The 27,921-nt window shown below is 37.8% G+C and overlaps 1 protein-coding gene across 3 annotated transcripts; it reads right to left on the reverse strand.

Annotated features, from left to right (window-relative positions):
* Positions 1-64: 64 nt before the first annotated feature.
* On the reverse strand, positions 65-27,921 carry LOC110455854. 3 transcript variants are annotated; one of them, XM_021506267.1, is made up of 9 exons: positions 27,864-27,921; positions 22,833-22,987; positions 10,839-10,953; positions 8,260-8,328; positions 6,257-6,322; positions 5,289-5,399; positions 4,321-4,380; positions 3,688-3,894; positions 65-2,814 (listed from the first exon to the last, which is right to left on the reverse strand). In XM_021506267.1, the coding sequence occupies exons 1-9, from the start codon at positions 27,901-27,903 to the stop codon at positions 2,627-2,629; spliced, it is 1,011 nt and encodes a 336-aa protein (XP_021361942.1). In that variant the 5' UTR covers positions 27,904-27,921; the 3' UTR covers positions 65-2,626. The 3 variants fall into 3 exon arrangements, with proteins under 3 accessions (XP_021361942.1, XP_021361955.1, XP_021361949.1); XM_021506280.1 differs by lacking the exon at positions 27,864-27,921 and having other exon boundaries at positions 22,838-22,902; XM_021506274.1 differs by lacking the exons at positions 22,833-22,987; positions 27,864-27,921 and adding an exon at positions 13,542-13,645.

Here is a 27,921-nt window from a genome sequence, read left to right on the forward strand (position 1 = left end):
TGAGGTTTTGTAGACGCAGATAAACTTCAATAGCCCAGCAGAAAATATAACAAAAATATATATCAAAAATACGAAACACATTTTATTGCTTAAATTGCACACATATATAACAGAAAGTAGAAATTATCTTTGTATCGATATCAGTGTAATGTATGGATATGTTGATTTATCGATACCCGTTTGAGGTATCGATGTCTGTTTGACATATCGGTATATGTGTGATGTATCGATATCTGGGCATTGTATCGATATCTGGGCATTGTATCGATATAGTTGTGATTTACATGGGTTTCCATTCAACCGGCATCCTCTCCCACCACATATTTTAATTGTATAACAATAATACATGCGTTCCTGTTTTGGTTAAGTATAGAGGTTTCTGTGCTTCAGTAACTGAGCCGTTGGAAATACGGAGTCATAACGAGTAGACCACAGTACACACGCACAAATATCTCCAGCTACTTACTAGGGTATGCTGGTTCTCCTATACTAAAAGAAAGCTATGCAAAACAAAAAGGATCTGCTGGTGGCGAACAGGGCTGGACATGTTGAACGAAAATCCATAGCGATACCGCGTCACATAAATCAAAGTTATCTACACTTATAATACACAGGGCAAACCTTTAAGTACAAACTTGTATACAAAAGACTTTGGGTAATGCGAATAACGGTTTAATAAAACACGCAAACACTTATATATTTATACATATACTGCGTTCTCCTATGGTATATACATTTACACCTTACTACACAGGCCAAATTTCTTTATGTAAATTTTAGTTTTAACTGTTCCTGAATGTAAATTTTCCTCACATGACGATCGCATGACGGTGGCTTTTGCTAAAACAAAATGTTCAACATACATGGCTCCATTGACCCATTGAGAGATGTGTATCCAATGGCTCCAGAACCAGGAAGTACGGGGGAGGTCAGGAACTATTTTACTGCCTACCTGCCTTGTTAGAACTCTGTGCTATCAAAATAATTGAAAAAGATGGCAAAAAATAATCGGAATCTGACCTGACATCAACATTATTCTCAGGTCGAATCTAGGTCAATTTTTGACCTGTAATCGAATTTTGTCTGTGTACGTCCTTGATAAAACACATTTCTCATATTGATATCATTCTCATGTAGGGCATGCAATATTTTTTAAGTACATCACACGATAGAATGTTAAAATAACATACATATGCTTAAAAAGTAAAATATAAAAATCAGTTGTGATATATTCCAGGTGAAATTATGAACTTGCTATGTAGTCCATTAAGGTGCGACAATTTGTTGAACAGCGTCTGTGTTTTAGATTAAAAATCAACGTATTTTATATGATTGTATAATATAAAGACTGTATGCTATTCGATAAAAAGTAATTTATGTAGATATGTAAATACTACATTATCGGAAGGAATAACCTCTATCACAAATTCTATTGTTTTGTAATGAATTATTCGGTTTACGTGTAATGGAGATGAACGCTATTGACGCGCGTGAAATAGGATGGAATTTTGATACATGCGTAAATTTGATGGAAGTTTGATACACGTGTGAATGGGATGCAAGTTTGTTACACGTGTAAATGGGATGCAAGTTTGATCATATGTAAATGGGATGTAAGTTTGATACACGTGTAAATGGGATGTAAGTTTGATACACGCGTAAATGGGATGGAAGCGCGTGTATTGGGGATGAACGTTATTGAAGCATTTCCAGAAATATAAAAAAGCAAACACGAATATCACGATTGCTTATAGCATAGAAATGACAACCAATCCTGGACCGTAGCATGTCACATGACATGTGCGTACAAATCAGTTCCGGTCATTGCGGTCACTAAAAACAACACAATGACGATGCTAGACACTTGTCCTCGGAATGCTGGTAAAAAATATCACAGATCTGACCCAAAAAGGTTATCGGCCAAACAGCTAGGCCTGTCTGTTTACCTGCATGTTGTTTATCCATGTTATTTCTTATTTGTATCCATTGTTTGTCACAAGAATAGCACTACAGTGCTAATGTTTATTATCTTAAATATGCGACGTTAAATAAACATTCTTGTATCTTGTCCCGATAGGTTTTATGCATGTTCTTCCGCTGATACAGATGCTACGTGTGTCTGTCCACTGAAACATACGTCGCGTCCGTGTTTAAAGTGGAACAGGTATCCCGTCCGTCCTATGAGACATGTGTAACGTCCGTGTGTAAAGTGGAACAGGTATCTCGTCCGTCCTATGATACATGTGTTACGTCCGTGTGTAAAGTGGAACAGGTATCTCGTCCGTCCTATGAGACATGTGTTACGTCCGTGTGTAAAGTGGAACAGGTATCTCATCCGTCCTATAAGACATGTGTTACGTCCGTGTGTAAAGTGGAACAGGTATCTCATCCGACCTATAAGACATGTGTTACGTCCGTGTGGAAAGTGGAACAGGTATCTCGTCCGTCCTATGAGACATGCGTCGCGTCCGTGTGTAAAGTGGAACAGGTATCTCGTCCGTCCTATGAGACATGTGTTACGTCCGTGTGTAAAGTGGAACAGGTATCTCGTCCGTCCTTTGAGACATGTGTTACGTCCGTTTTTTCATTGAGACAGTTGCTATGTCCGTCTGTCCAGAGACATATGTTACGTCTGCCCCTTGCTGTGGCCACATATACACGACAGGATACATATACACACACACGCTGCGCCACAGAAGATGTAAAACGACGTTATACTCCAGTAAGCGAAGTAGTAGAGGGTTGGGTGGCAATAGTTGGCTGAGAGAGGATCAGACACCCACACAGAATGTGTCCCGTACACCCACCGGTTACCTACAACACAAAACAAAATATTTAAATACAAATTGAAATATTAAATAGTTTGGCCAGTGTCTGATACAAATAGGGCTTAAGGTGAAGGGAAATTATAACCAAGAAGAAGATGCCCACTTCGGAGCTGTATTCTCCCTTAGAAATAAAGTAAATCAAAAGGCAATCGGGAATCGTCGGTTATTCCGTAAACGACGGTTCAACAGATTTGCTTTGGTTTAGAGTTACTTCCCTTTGGATTATTTTTTTCATTTTCATACAATGATAATTACATTCCCTGTTATTAAGCAACAATGGTTAAGCGTAGAAGTCTAACAAAATCGAAACCATGTGACACAGAAAACAATCTAAACTGCACGAGCAAAACATGTCTCCCACACATCGAACTGCAATGAACAAAACACTTGACAAAGTGTTTAGTATCCCTCCTTAAGGACCCCCGTCACAATGCCAACTATAACTACATACTGGAAACTGTTTTCCGGCATGACGATAACTTTGGTAAATCACTTCTGAAAGAAAACCACCCCCTGAGGGATTTTTATAAAAATAAAATAAAAAATGAAACAAACACAATATATTACAAACAACAGTGTTCTGAGTAGTGTAAAAGATCAGCAATGCTCAACCGGGATTCAAACCCAGGTCTTCAGATTGTTATACTATCGCTCTAACCGACTGAGCAACCTGGTCAATGGAAGTGTCCTGGCCCGACTGTGCTCATATACGATCAACCAAAGTCCAGTGGAACAGGGATTCTGAAGTACGAACCGGTATATCCCGGCGAGTTATTATAGACGTGTACGTGTACTCACTATTTATCATGTTATGTATATGTTTTTCTAACTGCGCTTCATTTGCACGTATGATGCGTACCTAGTATAAACCAGACTAGGAGAAAGACGTTGAGGACCTGATCAAATCCGTTCGTTCGTTTGATATGACCTTCCTCATTCTCGAACTGCCGGTTATGGATATTCTGACCAAGGATGGACAGGAACTTGACAAGACATGCTGCGCCTATTACCACCAAGTACACGGGGACGTACTTAGCGACTGGACAGTCGTTTATATATACCGCACCTGTAAGGAAAACAACATGTAAAGTTAAATTTTAAATCTAAATTTTATTGCATTTTCCATCCAAACAATAAACATTCAAAGGATCGAACTTCAAATGAACAAAACAAGAAAAAAGCAATACATTAGTATTATTATGAACTTAGGTACATAGCCAGACAGACAGACTATTGTAAGTACAAGAGAAAAAGAAACGTACCTCGTCCACTTTTTGTGTTACAAGTATTACAAAAGACGGATTTATGCCGTTAAAGGATGTAAAATGTGCACTAATTTCGCAGTAAAAAATGGTCAAACAGGGACGATCTAACTGAATTTACTCATCCGAGGAGTTATCAAACTTGAGTTTATGTTCGATCGAAATCCTTAATGAAAAATTTGTAGTATATCCAAAATGCAGGACAAACATGTCTAAATCTATATACTTACCGATGACTATTTCCGCCACTGGTAATGCTGAGAGGACGGCCATAACAATCAAACAGAAGGCTGGAAAACATAAGTAGCATACGGTTACTGTATCACGATATTATGTATTGGCAATGATATAACTCAGGGATATGTTCATGTTACTGTGAGTTACCGTCAGAACATCATATCAAACCTGTACACGGACGCTACTTTTTCATCAAAATATGTAACAAGTCCCTGTGTTCCCAAGAATGAGTTTGAAACCATTACATACTAGATGACCGGAAGTATATACATATACAGTCAGTACACACATACACATGACGAATACACTTTTCTAGGAACTACACTTTTTTTGTATAGGAAGTACACACATTTAAAGGAGGAACGTTCACACGAACATGTACGTACTTCACCTTCTACATCAACACTACCATGGTATGTGTAGAATATCCTATATAGCTATAGAGATATGGATGTGCAGGAAGTAAAAAAACATTCAAAGGAAGTACACACATTTCCACGAAAGCTAACACATTTTCAGGAAAGTACACACATTCACAGGAAGTACACACGCGCGCAGGAAGTACACATATCACAGGAAGTACACACATTCACAGAAAGTACACACATTCACATGAGCTACACACATTCACATGAGCTACACACATTCACAGGAAGTACACACACTCACAGGAAGTACACAAGTACAAGCACAGGAAGTTCGTGTTTTTGAAGTTAGTACACACCGCCTTTTACAGACCTCAACTTACTTCATTAGAGTTTTACTAATTTCAACTTAAGTTTTACTTTCTAAGTCTCCACTATGATGACGTTCGAGAGAGAAAAAAACATGACGCATTTACCATAGGTAGAACTCTCACACCAGCCGGTAAAACATTCTACTCACCAGAGGAGGTGATTAGTTCTTTCACCTGAGCCAGGAGAAAAGTCAAATCTCCTGATCCGAGGATTATTCAACTCACCTGAGCTAAGGAAAACTCCACATAGTTTGCTACACAGAGCAAAACTGGAGTTGGACGACTGTTGTGCGGCCTTCACCCGGCCGAACAGGGATTCGTACGACGGCGGGGGTTCTGAGGAATAAATTAAACGATATAAACTCATATGGGACGTTGCGATTCTAAAGGACAAATCATAAGACAACTCATGGAATTGTGAAAAGAACATATACCCGCTGCTACCCACTGTATGCTGTAAGAAGCAAACAATTGGGAACCCCTTGTTAACCTGGAGATCTACTTTTGTGTAACTCTGCTGCACATTTGCAACATTTTGGATCTTTATATTTCTTTTAGTTTCTAGCAACATTTTCGTTTCCGAACGCCTCACTTGGCAATTCCTCAATTTTGGTCTTAGCGTTGAGCTTTTGTCAAAGTGAGGAAGGTCACGGGTGCTGTTCCCCGGCCGGGACATACCAAAGTCCTTAACAATGTTCAAGTTATTCACTGCTTAACGTTCAGCATTTCTTGTCAACAGCGGGTTACCCCCATTGGGGAAATCTATTAAGCATAAAGGTTTTAACTTATCGTTGTTGACATTTTTATCAGCGCAATTGTAGAGATAAATGACATTTCCATACACGGATGGAAGATGACGTCACAGAGCAATGTTACTTGACGTCATAACTAGAAGATTGACAAATGAAATAACGTCCAGGGTGTTACCCATAAGTGGGTTACCAAACATGTTTACCAACTCCTAGCAGGTTTATCCAATGAATCGAGAGTGAGGTAACCTATAGTAGTTGCGGGAGAATATATAAATAAAAAAATCTATTTATAGAACGCGGTCAAGTTCCAAATACCGTTGTCTACAAAGGTTTATAAACCTGTTAAGTGACTACACAGACTAGTATTACGTGTCCTACCTAACATCCACGTAATCTAATAACCATCAGGTGACTAACATGACCCACCCTCACGTGACCTACCTGACCCAGCTTCCCGTCGGTAGTCTGGTACAGGTGGTAGGACATCACTAGAGACTACATGTATACCTGAAATACAAGTCACCCTGCTATAAAAATGGTGATTAGTTGTAATCAATTTGTGTTTTCTGTTAGGCGTATAGCTTATAAGATACAATATAGTACAAGTTCAATTTACGTGTCCAGCACATACATGCAAACTTCTAAAAGACCGTCAGTCCGTCCGTCCGTGTGTCTTTCTGTCTGTTTGTCTGAAACCATGAGTGAGTCCATTGCTTGTCTGTCTCTTTGTTTTCTCCCATATACATAAATTTGATATCATGTTACACCTAGCCATATTTCACTGTATAAATGATATTGTTTTACATAGTAAGTCCATAATGTCCATGCAGCTTGTGTCCAACCCTTTGCTGTAAGTATCCTCATGGCAATCAACTATGTGAAACTAATAAAGTTTAACAATTCAGAATACATTTAAAACATATAATGCAGTTATGACCAGCCAAATACATATGTACATGCCTGTTATACACAAAAACAGAGTGATTTTGTATTAAAAAATTGCATGTCAAAAGACAACTTCAGTTCCTATACATGCACATTGAGTAGAGCTGACCGAATAGAACCGTTTTAACTCAGAACTGTTATCAAACGTAAACTTACTTCTGTCATCTAAATTCGAAAAGTCAAGATGTTTAACATTATATTAAGTTAATCGTTATTGCACTTGAATGTCACCTACGCTAATTATGAAACACACAAAATGTAATACAGATTTCTTATTTGCACTTAGTAGGTCCTTCCTAAAAAAGGCGTTGTAGGATATATATCATAATGTTACATACTTATGTATAAGTATTACATTTACTAACAAGATAAAATAATTATAAGTTTATTGTATAGAGAGGCATAGCCTACACAAGTCCTCTCTTTACATTATTCAACAATATTTACATCTATCCCTTCTTCAGCTTAGTAAACTCTGACTGCGTATAAATAATTTTAGAGTATACACAGTGAAAACCAATCTCCACGCAGAGTTACGGTCCTTGCTCTCCCTTTAATTGAAAAGGAACGACAACTCTGGGTAGAGATTGAGTGAAAACAGGCTCGGCGGATTGTTACTTGATTCAAATATGGCGCCGTTCACGCTTCAGCGAGATAACAGTCCAATGCTTGGATCTTTCAGCATCTAGATCCATAGAACATGTTCGGGGTCCATTATGTCTAATTATACAACAAAAAGGTGCTGACAAACTTCTTATTCCATGGATGCACAATCAAAGTCTTTGCCGGCGGTAACGTCAACTATAGCGGCTTCGTTCGGACTGCGTCACTCCATAAGCAGTGTGTCAATGCGCGTACATGACGACCGTTGTTAATGAATAGAAAAGTTCGAAGGGCTTCTCACATTGCTTAATTTAAAATTTAAAAACCATAAAAGGGAAAAACTAGTGTTGTTCACAGCGTATTTTCTAAATTTACTCATATATCGTGGTAGATTCACTGGAACTATATTGCCCTAGCAACCAGGGCTACCATAGTTACCAACGTGGCAACTAGCTTCGACTTTTTTTTCTGCGTAGTGTAGCATTTTAACATGTTTTGTATGTAAATCTAAGGATTGACCTTTATTTTGAAGGCGTATACGGTGGAATGAGCGCAGCTGGCAACGAACATATTCTTTTTGGAGCGCTAACGCGCACAGACACATCATATTAAAGTACATACATATTAATATTATGTTTTTAACATAATACTGTGACGGTGTAAGATGGAGATGGGACAATATATCTATCATTACTATCATTGTTTAAGAGGGAATGTCAATATATCCGTCTGATTGTCTAATACGGGCTGGAGGCCAGAACTGACCAATTGTCCTCGTACGATTCTGTGTTGGGACCATTCCAGACCGTTGACCAACAGTCCAAGACATGCAACAATTAAACATCAAGTTAATGGAAACTGATAGAAACGTCACGTGACCCTGTAACAACACTTACCTTCGTTATTATCAGGTAGGTAATGGTGTGATGGCGGAGGGACGTTGTTTACGGGCGGTACGTGTACACCTGGAGAAACAGTGATGACGTCAACAATATCAATTCACTTTTGTGTTAGTAAAACCTCAATAACAAACATTTTAGCGTGTTATCTACATTCTGGTAGAACTAGCTCCACGACTTTGACAAATTATTACAAATATTTAAATTACAGGTTTGTGAAAGGATATTTTTTCAAACCAATATAAAAGAACAATATTTTGCATAACTACGTATATATCTATGTTGCGTTGGATATAAAGAAGTAAAAATAAAGCGACATCTTCAATATTGACGAAACGTGCGCAGTTGATTTTGACGCCAGGTAATAAAAAGGTAGCGCTTGTCTCGACACAACCACAGGGACCTGATAATTTGTTACGGTCTAGTTATTTTAGTCTAGTACTTTAATCGTTTTTTCATCGAAAGTAGAAGCCTAAAGAACACATCCGTGTAGGTCCAAATATAGCTATAGCAAATATTCCTGTCCCTGTGATCATAACAAGGTTATTGACTGGACAGACACGATTTCCCGATCTAAGACCTTCTGATAGTCGGGTGGCGATTCCTCGACCTGACGTGAAAAGGAATGCAGGCACGTGTGTTTTCTCCGGGTACTCCGGTATCCTCCCACATTAAGACCCCTGCGCTAACATCCGGGCTAACAAGAGTGATTAATATAAGTTGAAATAACTTGTTTCATAATTGTTGTAAAATGAATAAAGTTTGTATTTCTATATGACCGTCTGCGTGCCGACAAGTTTGATAAAAATAAGTTGAAATCTTGTTTCATAATGGTTGTTATATAAATATAGTTCATATTTATTTATCTCCCGCCTTTTCAAGATAGGAACAATACAGTGAGCAGTCCAAATGACAGAAAGCATCTATATTTCACCCTTGTGTGTGTCTAGTTTTTCGCTCGTGATTTAAACTCGTGTCGTACACATGTATGCAGCGGGAATTATTGCGTGCGTGATGCCCCGAATACGGGCAATAAAATGGTACACTTCAGTAAAGATTAAAAAGAATACACATCTTATATATTTATCTTCAGGAGTGATTATATACGGAGATAATATTTTTAGTTTGAAAATCATAACCCGCCTTTGTGTCACATTAATATGTGTCATCTTATTACTAAACAATGTTACTGTGACGTCACATTGGGTATTACGTATGGGTGACGTCACATTGGGTGTTATGTACGGGAGATTTCTGTGATAATGTCATATGATAGGGGAAACCCAGTCGCTTACAGATGTAATAAAACAAAATATTTTTGCAACACTCATCGTACAAATATTTGTAGATTTCTTTTAACACACTAGGAAGATAGTTTGTTAATATATTATGCGAAAATTAAAATCATGAATTTCACCAAAACAAACCCTACATTTGTATGTTAAGTCCGTATTTGAGTCATCCTACATACTCCAGGAGTTACGCTCACTTACGTTCTCTGTACCCCTGGAATATGTCATAGCAAAACCGAAGGCTCAGTGTGCGACACCTTTGTATGAGACGTACATCAAAATAATCGCTCGGTTGCGTAACGGTAAACATTACTGGCTTTAAAATCAGGTGTCGTTTCACTGTAATCTTCAAAGGCCCATGTATCAGCCTAGAGATTGGTCAGGTTTTTCTTAATCAAATTTCTTGCCGCGTGCCTACAAATCAGCTTTGACAGTATCGAGGACGTATTTGGGCGTTATTCATTGCAAATGAATCTTGTATAAATTTCCATTTCACTAAAATTTCACCATCTTCGCGCTCTTTTTATTCCAGCCGTCATTTCATGATCATGTTATGACATTATGATAAGTCATATTGCATTAATTGATATAAGTATGACTTGGGCGTATTTACAAAAAAATAGATTATCCCATGCAATCATACAGTCGTATCAGGTCGGTTACAGCAGGATTATTTTATTGTAAGTTAACTGAACAGTTTACATCGAATTTGAACCCAATCGTTTAATTCACAGGGTAATTTAGATGAACACCAGAAAACAAAACGGTGGGATGTGATAAATGATAAAAAAGATGTGATAAATGAACAATGTTAGCGCTGATGTGTTGCTCGCTGATACAAATTAATCGTTATCAGTATATTGTGGACTATAATAAACATGAAATAGGTGTATATCTACAATTATGTACTCTAATCATATTTTGGTGAATTTTCTATATTTAATTTTGTACCAATGACCATGTTAACAGGTAAAAGGGAATTCATCATTATACAAAATTGGACTTGTAAATAACCCACACTGTGCTTTTTTTTGTATCATAGAAAGGGAGACAATTACCCACGTTTTATGGGAATGCAGGGAAGTACAAAACTTTCTGAGCAAAAAAAAGGTTAAAAGGTATTTTAGCTTTTAATTCTTACTTAAGAATGGACATCGGAATGGTGTAAATGGGTTATTTTAACACGTGTACAATTTGATGTTTTACATATATGTATGATAACATGTGACACTTTAATAAATATATTTGAATTGAATTGTAAAATCTCACAGTAAACTTGCTTACCTTGGAGGACTGCAGACAGGTATTCCGGGGGAGGGGATATGTTATTAGGTGTTGTGACTATGGATGTGCCCGCGGGGTGGGGCGAGTATGGCGGGGGTTCTAGCATTTTGTTAACCTAAAACAAAAATAGAAACAGTTTATTACGTCAACCTCCTCAGAAATATGTGAACACGATTAAGGGTTGGTTGGGGGTTGGATGTTGGAGAATGGCTAGGGGTGAGGGTGGTCTTGGCCACAGGGACATGCTAATTTGTTACAGCTCTATTTGGACATAAACTAAGGTGTTCAGAGTAATTTTACATGTTTTAGGGGTTCAGATCGACTTTCGGTAAAAATGACACCCCAATGATCATATTTTTGAGAAGGGAGGAAAGCTCTAGATGTCTAGATTTCTTACATCAAAAAAAACATTTCTAGTTGATTTACGGGGAAAAGCTTAGTACCGTTGGAAAGATTGATCATTTTTCTTTTAAAAACCGCCTATATGCACGTAAAATGTATTCTCCTTCCGCAGACATAAACTCCATTTCCTCCAACAACGATATAAACCCCTAAAACATGTAAAAATACTCTGAACACCTTAGTTTATGTCCAAATACAGCTGTAACAAATTCTCAGGTCCCTGTGGTCTTGGCACTCTAGGTTTTAGAGCGTCATCTCACTGAAATAGTATGTATGGAGCGTGCTATCACGTGGTAAAGGGCAGGGGTGAGAAATATTTCCAATTCTGCAGAAGATATTTTTAAAGTCGTCAGATGCAATCATACAGTCGTTTCGTTTCGTTTCGTTTCTTTATTTGCTCATTTCACATCGAATTGGAATCCAGTCGTTTAATTCACAATTTAATTTGAATGAACATCGTACAACAATAGGTGGTACATTAAATCCAGAAATTACTCCGGTAAACTGCTCATTCATGACTTCATTACAAATACAGGGTTAACTGGGGTGTTCATTATACCAAAATAACATAATAGTTATTTATGAAATATTAGAAGGTTCTAGTACGTGGACAAAATGGTCATCTGAATACACAGCTGTATGTAGTGTATCAAGCGTCACCGTCATGATTGTATAACTGCCAAGGGTAAAGTTGATTGCGATCCAGATATTTGTCTATCGAGGCATAAGAGTCGTTTTATAATCACCAGTTTGATTTAACGTTTAGGGAATGAATACCATTTCTTCATTGTTACACACACTAAATGACCTTATGGTGTACTTGTATTTAACCAACTTACGTTCACTCCCTCATGAATATTGAAATGGTGATGTTCAATGTGTATATTACAGTCTACATTCATAGCTATTAGTGATCTAAATGTTAGTTTTCCCTATATTTGTGGCGTTGAAGTGACTGAATTGTCAGTGCAAACCGTATTACTGGAACAGTCTAGCGGTACATAAACGTTTCCCTCTAACGATGTTGTCACGTGAGACGAGGCGAGCGGGAGAATTGTCAACATTACATTGATTATGTAGCATTCATGGTGATTTTCGGTAACTCTAAGCATTATTGACATACATTTCTTTTGTAAGTAGTCAATACCTAAATATGACATACCAACAGCATAATATTTAGAAATAATATCATTGCGTTTTGATTCGCTTCAAAAACTAATCTTAACTGGCTGTAAGAAAAGAAGCTCCACCCAAATTCATACTGCAGTATGGGACTACCTTCAAACGCAAGGGTTTGCAGGTTTTACCTTGCTTCGACTTGCACAGTCGGTTTTACATCTTTTTTTCTAGACGCAAACATTAGCATGTTTGAGACAATTTGTTCGTATTCCTTATGCTGTTGGTAGTTTTAGAAAGTCTTCATTTTTAAATGTAAATTATAACAGTGAACCACTGTAGATTACACGCTTGATAAATAAGGATACCTCTCGATCATTTTCAAACACCTAACTGATTCAGATGGTGCAAAACGACAGTAGTAAAATTCATGGAACTTATCCCGAGATAAACAGCAAGTAACAAAACCACACCTATACCGGTAAAACCGGTATTCCAATGTCGTAACACGGTACGATATTCTTTTAGCATATTCCGATATACCGGTATATTGTGACAGCACTGATTTAATTATAATTCAAATAAGCCGTGATAAATTGTTGACCAATCCGTGGTCAAGTCTTGTTAATCCAATCACCACTTATCCGACTAGTTGCGTTATGGAACATACTAATAACTTCTTTACAATTTAATCCCAGTTTCAAAAAACAAATAACCTGATCGATATATCCGACTATAAGGACGTTATCTCAGGGACCTCAGAATCACTTATGATATGAATGTTTGGACTTATCCTGATAGGTAAAGGTCATAATTAGACATTCTATGTGTTTAGATCAACACTCGGTACCCCCACCCTCACTCCACTCCACCCCACTCACCCCAACCCACCGTGCGAGTGGTATTGGGTCATAGAGAGTTGCGTGTCTGTGGAGGTGGGGGAGGGGGAAGGAGAGGGCCGATCTTAACCAATGGAACGTCAGGTAATACTCCCCAAACAGAATAATTATTTCAAACAAACATCCTGTACGAGACACAGACAGGTCCATGTGTCCGTTATTTAGAACACCCATTATAGAACGATAAATACATCTACAGTACAATGCAATACATGTTTATAAAAATCACAACTCCGACAGTATCACCTGTGCTGAAGTTAGCATCTATAAAACGTGTCTAGCATACCTTATTCCACCCCGGTGTTACAGGTAAATCCATGTCTAAATCGTCCGTACACTGTACATGTAGCCCTATACAGGTAGTATATACCCCCTTACAGGTAGTACACACATATGCATTGTATTGTCGCTACGTAAAATTAACTTCGGTGTTAAAGGCATGCTATCCAAAAATGATTTAATGTACATAACATTTGTATACGTCGGCTATTTGATATATTCGGTATTGTAAATCGAGCCGAACATTATCAGCCAAATTGTATTTATTTTTGTGATATTTTTGTTTTCAGATCCAACGACAGCAAATAGGATCACTAACCAAGACAAAAAACCTCAAATTAAATGTGAGGAGGATTTTGAAAAGAAAATATTAATAATAAATATATATACCACAATGTCAATACACACATTGAAAAACATAAACCACTGGTTAAACCGACAATGAAAAATTGTACCATAGCGTCAATAGACGAACGACAAAATATATCATAGCTTCAATAGACAACGGACAAAATACATCACAGCGTCAATAGACAAAGACCAAATATACCACAGCGACAATAGACAACGGCAAAATATAGCAAAGCGTCAACTTAAAATTATTCAACAACGTTAACACACAAGGCCAAAATACCACATCATCAACACACAAGGACAATATACCACACCGTCAGCATACAATGACAAAATATGCTACAACGTTAACACAAAAGACAAAATATACCGTACCGTCAATACACAAGGACAAAATCTGCATAACTGTCAACACACAAGGACAAAATATACCACACCGTCAACACACAATGACAAAATATACTACAACGTTAACACAAAAGACAAAATATACCATACCGTCAATACACAAGGACAAAATATACATAACTGTCAACACACAAGGACAAAATATACCATAACGTCAACATACCAGGACAAAATATACCACACCGTCACCACACAAGGACAAAATATACCATACCGTCAATAAACAAGGACAAAATATACATAACTGTCAACACACAAGGACAAAATATGAATAACTGTCAACACACAAGGACAAAATATACCATAACGCCAACATACCAGGACAAAATATACCACACAGTCACCCCACAATGACAAAAAATGCAAAACTTTCAACACACAAGGACAAAATCTACCATAACGTCAACATACCAGGACAAAATATACCAATACCAGGACAAAATATACCACACCGTCACCACACAAGGACAAAATATGCTACAACGTTAACACAAAAGACAAAATATACCATACCGTCAATACACAAAGACAAAATATACCACAACGACACCACACAATGACAAAATATACTACAAGGTTAACACAAAAGACAACATATACCACACCGTCAACACACAAGGACAAAATATACAACAACGTCAACACACAAGGACAAAATATACCACAACGTCAACACACAAGATCAAAATATACCACAACGTCAACACACAAGGTCGAAATATACCACAACGTCAACACACAAGGACAAAATATACCACAACGTCAACACACTAGAACAAAATGCTTCATCGTCAACACACAAGGACAAAATAAACCACCTCGCCAATAGATATACCAAATATACTTCAACGTCAACACCTGTAGATAAGCTATATACCACAACGTCAACACCTGTAGGCAAGCTATATACCACAACGTCAACGCCTGTAGACATGCTATATACCACAACGTCAACCCCTGTAGGAAAGCTATATACCACAACGTCAACGCCTGTAGACATGCTATATACCACAACGTCAACACATTAGAACAAAATGCTTCATCGTAAACACACAAGGACAAAATATACCACAACGTCAATACATGTAGACAAGCTATATACCACAACGTCAACACCTGTAGACAAGCTATATATCACAGCGTCAACACCTGTAGGCAAGCTATATACCACAACGTCAATACATGTAGACAAGCTATATACCACCACGTCAACACCTGTAGACAAGCTATATATACCATACCGTCAATACACAAGGGCAAAATATACCACACGGTTAACACACAATGACAAAATATACTACAACGTTAACTCAAAAGACAAAATATACCAAACAGTCAGCACATAATGACAAAATATGCTACAATGTTAACACAAAAGACAAAATATACCAAACAGTCAGCACATAATGACAAAATATGCTACAATGTTAACACAAAAGACGAAATATACCACACCGTCAGCACACAATGACAAAATATACTACAAAGTTAACACAAAAGACAAAATATACCACAACGTCAATACATGTAGACAAGGTATATACCACCACGTCAACGCCTGTAGACAAGCTAAATACCACCACGTCAACGCCTGTAGACAAGCTATATATCACAGCGTCAACACCGGTAGACAAGCTATATATCACGGCGTCAACACCTGTAGAGAAGCTATATACCACAGGGTTAACACCTTTAGACAAGCTATATATACCATACCGTCAAAACACAAGGACAAAATATGCATAGCTGTCAACACACAAGGGCAAAATATACATAACTGTCAACGCACAAGGACGAAATATACCACACCGTCAGCACACAATGACAAAATATACTACAACGTTAACTCAAAAGACAAAATATACCATACCGTCAATACACAAGGACAAAATATGCATAACTGTCAACACACAAGGACAAAATATACTACAACGTTAACACAAAAGACAAAATATACCATACCGTCAATACACAAGGACAAAATATACATAACTGTCAACGCACAAGGACGAAATATACCATAACGTCAACACCTGTAGATAAGATATATACCACAACGTCAACACCTGTAGACAAGCTATATACCACAACGTCAACACCTGTAGACAAGCTATATACCACAACGTCAACACCTGTAGACAAGCTATATACCACAGCGTCAACACCTGTAGACAAGCTATATACCACAGCGTCAACACCTGTAGACAAGCTATATACCACAGCGTCAACACCTGTAGACAAGCTATATACCACAGCGTCAACACCTGTAGACAAGCTATATACCACAGCGTCAACACCTGTAGACAAGCTATATACCACAGCGTCAACACATGTAGACAAGCTATATACCACAGCGTTTTCTTTTCTACTGAGACAAGTGCCTTTAACGTACAAAATAAGACCAGGAGTGTCAACAGCATACGTCACTTAGGAGTACAAAGTCTGGTCAACTTACATTTGAAAAATAAGTAACAGTAAATTCAATTTGTAAGCTTTGTATATGACAATTGAAACTAGCTTGACTTGCACTGTCTATATAAAGTGTCAGGAAGACAATAAAGCCACACACACGATTTCAAGTAATTTACAATTCTATGTATTCATTCTTTTCGGTGAGATCAAGCTAGCAAATATTTCTACAGTCGAGCACCGGCAAAAAGATCCGTTTACAGCGATATACAGGGTAGAATATTGTTATAGCGCGTGCCTACGAAAAACTAAATGGTGTGTGCAAGATATATTATAGCCGCGTCTTAGTTGAGTGATTACCGCTGATACATAATAAATCGTTGTCCGAAGTTGATTATGTACACGGGGTGCCTTTTTTGGTTAAGTGGCCACTGTTTTGATTTGGTTTGGTTTGTTTGTGCTGTACGTCCTATTAACAGCTATAGTCATTGAGGGAGAGCTTAGTTTTTGAAGCAAGAGAAGGTACAGATTGACCACCAACCTATTCACCAGATCTAGGTCCCCGTCACTTCTACCTGTTTACTTTATTGCAGACAATGCTCTCTGGGAAATGGTATGCCTCGAGGATTGTTCTGGGCAGTGCAATCTTGCAGGGTCTCGACAGTATACCAAGGGGTATACTTCTAAGGGTTGTAAAAGAAAGGTAAAACTATAAACATCATGCATGTGATTTGATACTAATGACATAATTTCTCGAAATGCCCTCGTATGCATAATGCAACGGATTAGAATAAAACCAGACCTGCTTAATAAGCGGTTACCGCGAACACAAATCAACATAAAACCAGACGTATTGAATTAGGGATTTCCTATAAAAGAAACCAGAATAGAATCAGTTTCAACAGTATCATGAAACATTATAATGTATCAATTGTTTACGATATGTTATCAAGCGAACATAATGAACACGGATAAGGGAACTAGATTAGCACAATCCTTTATCTACAGTTAAATACAGGGAAACGAATTCAAACTGTCTCCTTAAGTTCACTGATACCACAAAAATGAAAGGTTTATTTTTAGTGTGTAGTATTCGTGTTATGGCACACGTATGTTTATTCTTCGAAAATCTCAAGAAATGAATATTTAAATACATTAGATCAATATCCTCACATTGTGCTATGATTATTCTATCATGTCAATTTTTGTACATATTTGACCTCTTGTTACACAATAATGTGTCTGAGTAAAATAAAAACCGGACGTCAACAACACTGTATGATCAAAGTGTCGTTTGGACACGTTAATGTGAGTATTTAAATATCTTCATGTTTATTTTAGCGGCGAGTATAAGTTAAACGTCGCAAGAATTGAAAGGCTGTTGCATAATCTCCAGGAATTGTTACCAAATGTTATTTTGGTAGATTTATAGAACAGTAGAAGTGTGTGTTACGTTTGAGGAGACTCTATTGGACTAGATCTGTAAACACAACATGGTCGTAACGTTTTGTGATTAAGTCTGGGTATATTCAAGAATAAACCGCTATATCTCTGTACCGTACACAAAGGATCCAACATACTCTGTAGACCAAAGTTATCATACACACATTCAAATGTACAACGAGTGTAGTTTATCCACTGATTTATGACTAACTAGGAAGTGTTCAAAAGCCATATATATATATATATGAACAGAGTTAAAACAAAGAACAACGTACACGTGTGTCGTGACAGGTCACACGTATATGAACATATATAACATCAAGGGGACCTGCCGCCTACTAGACGGGGAGTAGAACTGATAACCGGACTTAAACAAAAACATGTTGATATGATAATTGAATAACATTTGACGAACCCTAATAGGAAATTATACTGACGTTTTGATAAATATTGTAAGCTACCAAAAAGGAAAAATAACAAATCGTGCTGTATTAGATGATTTCCTATCTGAGTTAATTAGTTTAGAGATGTCGAGAGGTTTCATGATAATATCAATTCTCCCATATCTACGAGAATATATGTCCAAAAGGAGACATAAATTATCCTAATAAGTAAATGCAGATCAGGGCATAGCTACGGGGCAGTTAGCTATTAGCAACCTGGGATAAACTGACGGCCAATGGACCATCAGGCAGGCACCAATGAAAGCATACATCTAAAGCACAGGGACCTGAGACTTTGTTACATATATATTTGGACATAAACCAGGGTGTTCAGGGTAATTTTACATGTTTTAGGGGTTTAGTTTTGTTATAGAAGTTGGCAAGGGAAGGTCAGGTAGTCTAGCTATTATGTAGTTGACCGATATCGTATATAATCATTGGGGGTGGCATTTTTACCGAAAGTCGATCTAAACCCTTAAAACATGTAGGTCCAAATATAGCTGTAACAAATTTTCAGGTACTTGTGATATGTTCCTCTGTTATGTGTGACCTGCCCCGACACACGTATGCGTTGTTTTAAATCTCTCTACATGTAGATAAATATGGCGTTGGAACAATTCTTTATACATGTATATATATGGAGATAAACTACAATCGTTGTACATTTGAATGTGCCTATGGTTACTTTGGTCTACAAAGTGTGTCGGATCCTTCGTGTACGGTACAGAGAATTGGAGGTATATTCTTCAATACACAAATGATTTTCTCAGTACGATACACACATACTTGATTACAAAAACGTCACGAGCATGTTGTGCTTATAGATCTAGTCCACAAAACTGTAAAATAGAGTCTCAGACGTCTATTGTACCCCACAGTCTACCCCAACAGTATTTGGTAACAATTTCTGGAGATTATGTAACAAACAGCCTTCAATTCTTGCGACGTTTAACTTATACTCGCCGCTAAATTAAATATGAAGATATTTAAATACTCACATTAGCGTGTCCAAATGACACTTTGATCATACAGTGTTGTTGACGTCCGGTTTTTATTTTACTCAGACACTTTTTTGTGTAACAAGAGGTCACATATGTACAAACATTGACATGATAAAATACAGTCATAACACTATGTGATAATATGCCTACATGTGACATAACACGCACACTACACACTAAAATAAACCTTTCATTTTTGTGGTATCAGTGAACTTAAGGAGACAGTTTGAATTCGTTTACCTGTATTTATCTGTAGATGAAGTATTGTACTTCTCTAGTTCCGTTATCCGTGTACATTATGTTCGCTTGATAACATATCGTAAACAATTGATACATTATTATTTTTCATGATACTGTTGAAACTGATTCTATTCTGATTTGTTTTCTAGGTAATCGCTTATTCAATACGCCTGGTTTTATTTTGGTTTGTGTTCTCAGTAACCGCTTATTCGGCAAGTCTGGTTTTATTCTAATTCGTTGCATTATGCATACGAGGGCATTTCGATAAATTATGTCATTAGTATCAATGAGTGTAACCACTGGATATCGCGGATGGGTGGAAACTAAAGGAGTTGGTTATCTTACATAAAAAGTGTTATTCTCATACATGTTAGATCATCCTCGATATCCAGGGGTTACGCTCACTTCCGCTCTCTGCACCCCTGGGATATGTCATAGCAAAAGTGAAGGCACGAAGACAGCTGTTTGATTGGTCTCGGGTAAAAAATCTGACCAATCGCTAGGCTGATTCTTGTGATGTTTATCAAATGATCGAACTAGTCGTCTTGTCTCATCATCAAGGTGGCGCATACCGAGCATTCAATTTTGCTATGACCTATTCCAGCGGTGTAGAGAGCGAATGTGAACTGTCTCACACAGAGGACCCAGGCCAGTTATGATCATTGATTCATTGTAGTTGACACCGTTGTAAGTGTCGGATTGCTTCTTAATGTGCTTTAGGGTGTAATCCACTCCACTTCCGGTTGCATTTGGAAGCATTGAGAGTAGACATTAATTACTCGATACTAGTGAAATTTGTGTACATGAGCAGTAGGTGGTAAACATCCTATTTTCATTTAAAATAGGGTATTCAGTTATAAAAAAATACTAACAGACCTTTATAAATCACAAGTATCAGAAAAAGGGGTCATTATACTATTTAATAAGTATACACACACTGTGATTAATTGATTTCAGATTTGTCAATGAACTTTACTTAAAAAGTGAAGATATTAAAAGGTTGCATGGGTTTAAAAAATGATAAATTTAAATTGATATTAGGGAAGCCTTTATGTGTTTCCCCAGCTAGTTAGTAGAAGCTTGGTCCCAAACTTGTTGTGATTTTCAAAGTGTTTGCTTAACCCGGTCTTAAAAGAAAACAGGGATGAGGCATTTACCACTTGGTCAAAGAGACCATTCCAGTTGTTTATAATTCTTAACTTGTATGAGTGGCCACGTAGATTACTTCTACACCTTAGTTTTTCTAGTTTCTTGTTGTGTCCTCTGGTTGTTCTTGTTACATTAATTTTGAGAAAGTCGTCTTTGATGTTATCTATCCCATTTATTAAATTGAAAGCTTGTACCATGTCTGACCTAAGTCTCCTGTACTCCCTAGTCGGTAGCCCAAGAGCTTTGAGTCGTTCATGATAGGATAGGTCTTTGATACCAGGGACCACGTTAGTGGCTCTCCTTTGGACATAAGCAAGGGTGCCCAGAGCGTAGTCAGAAGGAATAACGACAAGTTACTACGTATGCACCAGGTGGCGCTACATCACCTGGGCATCATTTCTTTTCTTGACGCTGCACCCGTCAGGAGAGTCTCACGATCTGTCAACGGAAGACCCAGTTTTGACTAAATTGGACGCAATCCAGACCCGTCTGGACGACACCACCGCAAGGGTTACTTTCTTCACAAGAGGAGAAAAGAAATTAACCTGGGCATCATGTTCATGTTATGTGATTTTTCGCAGTCTAACAGATATTACTTCAGAGGTCCTTAATACGGTCTGACTATAGGGTTATGAACATAGCCTTATTTACACAGCTGAAGGTCCTAAAAAGCATTCTTACATGTCTGTTTGCTTTGGCTACTGACAGATTTACATGTTCACTAAACTTCTAAACTAAAGTGTCTATAGTACCATATAGATCCCTTCCACTGTTACTAACAGTTTGTAATTTGTGTACGTCCCCCTGGTTGATATGGTAACCAAATCTGGGCATATCACGTTTTGAAAAGAAAAAAGAAAAAAAATGTATTCAAAATGTTGTTTATAAATATATCGATATGTGTAGGTGAGTTGTGCAGGATGAATCCAATATCAATGTTTATCTGAAACATGTCCATTATTTTTCGGATCCGGTCGTTTCTACTGTACTCTGCTACCTATAGACGAATTTGTTAGCACAAAACTAGTTTTAGTTTCGAACTGGTTTTGTAAACTTTCTATTTTTTAATAAAACCCAGTTTAAGACTAGTTTTAAATGAAATTGGTTCGGAAGACTGATAAAACCGCACCCGGTGTGGTTTGGTAATTGGTTTCCCAATGAAAATATCTAACACCACGGGTACCTGTTACGTGCAAGACGGGGACCATACACATTTATATATAGCACATATACCTGTCACACACAGATTAACCAGGCATATACATGTATATATACAAAACGCTGTCATGTCACACAAAACACGGGTACCAGGATATTTTTTTTATGTACATATTATATACAACACATGGTCTTGTCACACAAAAGACAGGGACCAAACATATTCATTTACAACACAGGAACCTGTCACACAAAAACAGAGGCTCCAATCATAATGATACAGCACAGGGACAGGTATACAATACAGCCGCCTGTCAAACAAAATAGAGACCAGTCATTGTATATAATACTAGCCATACTATGATGACCAACTCGCATCTTAACAGTTTTATTATCGCAGTGAATATAATGATAAATTAAGATCTACACCCTCATAATCACAGTGAATATAATGATAAATTCACATGGTTACACTTTCAGTATCACGGTGAATATAATGATAAATTCACATCGTTACACTTTCTGTATCACACTGAATATAAAGATAGATTCACATCGTTACACTTTCTGTATCACACTTAATATAAAGATAAATTCACATCGTTACACTTTCTGTATCACACTGAATAAAAAGATAAATTCACATCGTTAAACTTCAATATCGCATTGAATACAGTGGTAAAGAATTCATACCTTACATGTATATATATCCCGTTTTTGCTTGCTTCTTTTCCACTTCTGTCCGGTCCCTGTCCTCCTAGGGTTAATATATCGCCTGGTTAGTTCACGTTTTGATATAGAAGTACTCACTAGTCCGGTAGCCGAGCTGTTATGCAGTTGACCGCTACCTGACCAGAATGTATATATATATACGAGAGTTTAAATACATTGATTTGAATGGAAGAAGATAACAGTTGAGCAATAACCACTCTGTGTATATATGTGTGGTCGGGTGTGACAACCAATTGACCCGCTAGTTTAACCCGCTAATAATCGTAGTGTTAGAACAAATTAAAGCCTACAGATCCAGGACGCACACCCTACCGCTTCTCCCAAGCCTGAGCGGTACCGAAATTAATACTCAAACGTTATTTATTTATTAAGTTCGTACTTAAGTTGTACCTTGAGAATTGACAACTTCCTAAAACCCTCTAGAGTGTAATATAAGCCAGCAAACTTTGACTCGTGGAAGCTGACAATCCATTGGGTACACTTTCATGGGCCACTGTGATGTAGCCCAGTATCACATAAAGAGATTATTTACTTACATAACTCCCTTTAAATCGGTCAGCACCCGACAATGTATTTCTCTCTAGTGAAAGTTTGGCGGACGCTAATGAGATGACCTAAAACCGATGTCCAACGATGTGCCTTTTTTGGGGTCAAGTGGTGACTATTTTGGCTTGGTTTGGTTTGTTTGTGCTGTACGTCCTATTAACAGCTATAGTCATTAAGGAAGAGCCAGGTTTTTGAAGCAAGAGAAGGTACAGATTGACCACCACCCTATTCACCAGATCTAAGTCCCTGTGACTTCTGCCTGTTTCCTTGATTGCAGAAAATGCTCTCGGGGGGAATGATGTGCCTCGAGGATTGCTCTTAGTTGTGCAATCTTGCAGGGTCTCGACAGTTTACCAAGGGGTATACCTCGAAGGATTGTAATAGAAAGGTAAAACTTTATACATGATACATGTGATTTGAAACTAATTTTTCGAAATGCCCTCGTATGCATAATGCAACGGATTAGAATATACTGCGAACACAAACCAACATAATACCAGACGTATTGAATTAGCGAATACCTAGAAAACAAACCAGAATAGAATCAGTTTCAACAGTATCATGACACATAATAATGTATCAATTGTTTACGATATGTTATCAAGCAAACATAATGAACACGGATAAGGGAACTAGAGTAGTACAATCCTTTATCTACAGCTTAATACAGGTAAACGAATCCCTAAGTTCCCTGATACCACAATAGTGAAAGGTTTATTTTAGTGTGTAGTATTCGTGTTATGGCACATGTAAGTATATTTGTTTCCAAACAACATACAATACCTACACCCATCTTTGTAGCCCAAAAACAAAAGATTTAAATATCCCTACCTTCCTACCGTGACGTAACCAATATCTCGATGATAGACGAATACAGGGTGGGACTCTATAAAGTTATGGTAAGTATTACATCATGAAAATTGATTTTACTTCAAAAACCCCAATTTCATTTCAGTAATAATTACCATATCTTTAGTATGCGAATTCGTCTTGCCGTAGTGGAGGCTTCGAATCCAAGCAGACCAGGCTGACGGAACAAACTTGAGACATGCTCAAGGTAGGTAAAAGGTTCGAGAACCCCCCTCCCCCTGGAACGAGCAGGTTCACACCGTGGTGCCTGATAGCATACTATTTAAACAAAATCACTGAATTACAGTGGAGGAACATCCACAGACTGTGCAACCACCACCGGTCCAAGGGACTACAATCCATCAGAATGAAAAGCTAAGGACCGGAGATAAAAATCCGTGAAGGTAGTCTGTCCGCGCAAGAAAGCCGCGGACTTGACTTCCTGAAAGGGGGACCCATTGAGGAGGGCCCATGACGCAGCAAGGGCCCTGATCCCATGAGCTCTCACCTTATACAACGCCCGAATCTGATCATCTGAGTGGTCGTAACCGTACTTGATGACCTGACAGATCCATCTAGACACTGACTGAGAGGAGATATCCTGCTGACCCTGATTAATGGCCAAGAACAGAGATCGAGGACCACGCCCTCCCCCCCCCCCCCCCCCCCCCATCCCAACAGGGACAGAGCAGCCTATCCCGTTCCTCAGACCCAACGAAGGCAGTCGAAGACGGAATCTTAATAGGAACGGGCGAGAAGCCAGGAACCTGATTCTTAGCCATGAAGGCAGGATCAGAGAGAAGGGTAACAGCAGAGCAATTCCTGGACCACTGGAGGCAAGAAGGGTAAGAAGATAAGGCATGAATCTCACTCCTCCTTCGACATGAGGCCAGGGCAATAATGAATACCGCCTTGTAGGTAATAAACTTCAAGGATGCAGACGCTTGTGTCGGGGCAGGTCACACTCAACAGAGGAACACATCACCAGGATCTGATAACTTGTTACAGCTATATTTGGACCTAAACTAAGGTGTTAACAGGATCCTTACATGTTTTAGGGGTTTAGATCGACTTCCGGTGACACCTTGTATATGTAATCATTTGGAGTGTCATTTTTTACCGTAATGTTCGTGTTATTTCACATGGAAAGCAATTTATTAGAAAATCTCAAGAAATGAATATTTAAATATTTTAGATCAATATTCTCCCACAGTGCGATGACTGTATTTTATCATGTCAATGTTTGTACATATATGACCTCTTGTTTCACACTAATATGTGTGTTAGTAGAATACAAATTATCAAAGTGTCATTTGGACACGTTAATGTCACTATTAAAACACTTTTTTGTTTAATTTAGCGGCGAGTATAAGTTAAACGTCGCAAGAATTGAAAGTATGTTACATACGGACGAATGCTATACTGTAAGCTACCAGAAAGGGAAAATAACAAATCGTGCTGTATTAGGAGATTTCCTATCTGAGTTAATCAGTTTAGAGATGTCGAGAGTGTCATGATAATATCTTTTCTACCATATCTACGAGAATATATGTCCAAAAGGAGACATAAATTATCCTAATAATTAAGTGCAGATCTGCCAAAACTGTACAGACCGGTATCAGGGCATAGCTACGGGGCAGTTAGCTGTTAGCAACCTGGGATAAACTGACGGGCAATGGACCATCAGGCAGGCAAAAATGACAGCATACATGTATAATGCTGTCCAGTACAGGGATGCGTATCTCGGTTAATTTAGTATATGTATACGTACGACAAAGTAGAACTCTAAAGCACAGGGACCTGATAATTTGTTACAGCTATATCTTGAGCTAAACTAAGATGTTCTGAGTAATTTTACATGTTTTAGGGGTTTAGTTTTGTTATAGAAGTTGGTAAGGGAAGGTCAGGAATTCTAGCTATTATGCAGTTGACCGCTATTGTATATAATCATTAGGTGTGGCATTTTTACCGAAAGTCGATCCAAACCCTTAAAACATGTAAAATTACTCTGAACACCTTAGTTTAGGTCCAAATATAGCTGTTACAAATAATCAGGTCCCTGTGCTCAATAGTAGAAGGAGACGGAGAGCGGATCAGAGCGAGAAGGGGATTGAGAGCGGGACAGAGCGAGGCAGAACATCAGAGAAGGTATATATTGACCGATACAATGCTGTGTTTGGTGCCTTCGGCATGACATTCAGTGAGATAGCACTATAAAGTCGGCATCATATCCGCGCTATAACAAGGAGGCAAACAAACCAACATAACCTGTATCCACGCATACACTACACACATGGATGCACGTCCTTAAATGACAGTATCGCAGTGAATACAATGATAAATTCACATCGTTACACTTTCAGTAGCAAAGTGAATATAATGATAAGTTCACATGGTTACACTTAAGTATCACATTGAATACAATGGTAATTCGCATCGTTACACTTTCGGTATTGAAGCGAATATAATGATGATACAACACGTCATCAATCGAAAACAACCTCTTTGTATTCTTAATGAGTAGTCAAACCATTGGCTCTGCATCCTTCCGTTTCAATGTATTGAGAAGGCAAATGTTGTTATGAGACTATAACAATATTTGCTATTGTAACGTCATCAATCTCTATTGTGACGTCATCAATTTCATTGTTGTCACTACTTGATTTGCTGTTGAAAAACAGTTCGAAATAACTAAATAAAGCATCACTTCTCTATCAAAATGTAAAAATAAGTAATGAATATTTAGCAAATATTGTAATGTTTTTTTAACGCACATTTTTATTTCTGACAAACTTACATGAAGCCCTACCGATATATTGTTATCCTTATTTAATTTATCCACGTATTTGAACATATCAATCTCCTCTGGGTATCACTGTTTTTTCCGATTCGTCTATATCCTTTTTAGTTTTCTCTCCTAAACACTCGCAGAGTTGGTTAATCTCATACTAATTATTTCCATAAGTTATACCCAAAAATACAATTGAGCACTAGTTGCTACTACATTGCGAGGAGCCGCCTATTGTTTTATAACTCTGAGTAACTGTGTAAATGTTTTCATTGTTGTCCTGCTCTACACCATGTAACAACAGTTTCTATTCACGTGACCTCCGTCCTGGTATATGACTTTCCCTTCCTTTCGACCTGTCCCTTCTAGCACATTCTCTTGTCACTCCGAGGCTTTGTTTCAACTCTCTGATATCTTTCTTCAGTGTAACTTCTAGGTTACTTCTACTTTGTTCAATTTCGAACATGATTGTTTTTAAATCTTTGCTAAACAATATCAACTTGCGATCTAAATGATATCAACCTACCATGTAAACAGTATCATCTTCCTGTTTAAACAATATCAACTCGTTATCTGAAAATATCAATCCGCTATCTATAATAACCTTGCTTTCAAAACAATATTAACTCGATAGCTAAACGATACCGCCTTGCTATTTAAACAACTCACGTCACTATTTAAACCATATCACACAGATATCTAAACAATATCAACCTGCTATTTAAACAGTATCAACTTGCTTTCTCGAAAACCGTTTCATATTATCAGTTCAACAATATCACATTGCTTTCTATAAAATGTTACCTTACTATTGCTATCACCCGTTGCTTCTTCCTTTTCCACTATCATGCTCTTTGTCTTTCTCTT

Source organism: Mizuhopecten yessoensis, unplaced genomic scaffold (assembly GCF_002113885.1).
Source record: "Mizuhopecten yessoensis strain PY_sf001 unplaced genomic scaffold, ASM211388v2 scaffold965, whole genome shotgun sequence".
NCBI classification, from domain to species: domain Eukaryota; kingdom Metazoa; phylum Mollusca; class Bivalvia; order Pectinida; family Pectinidae; genus Mizuhopecten; species Mizuhopecten yessoensis.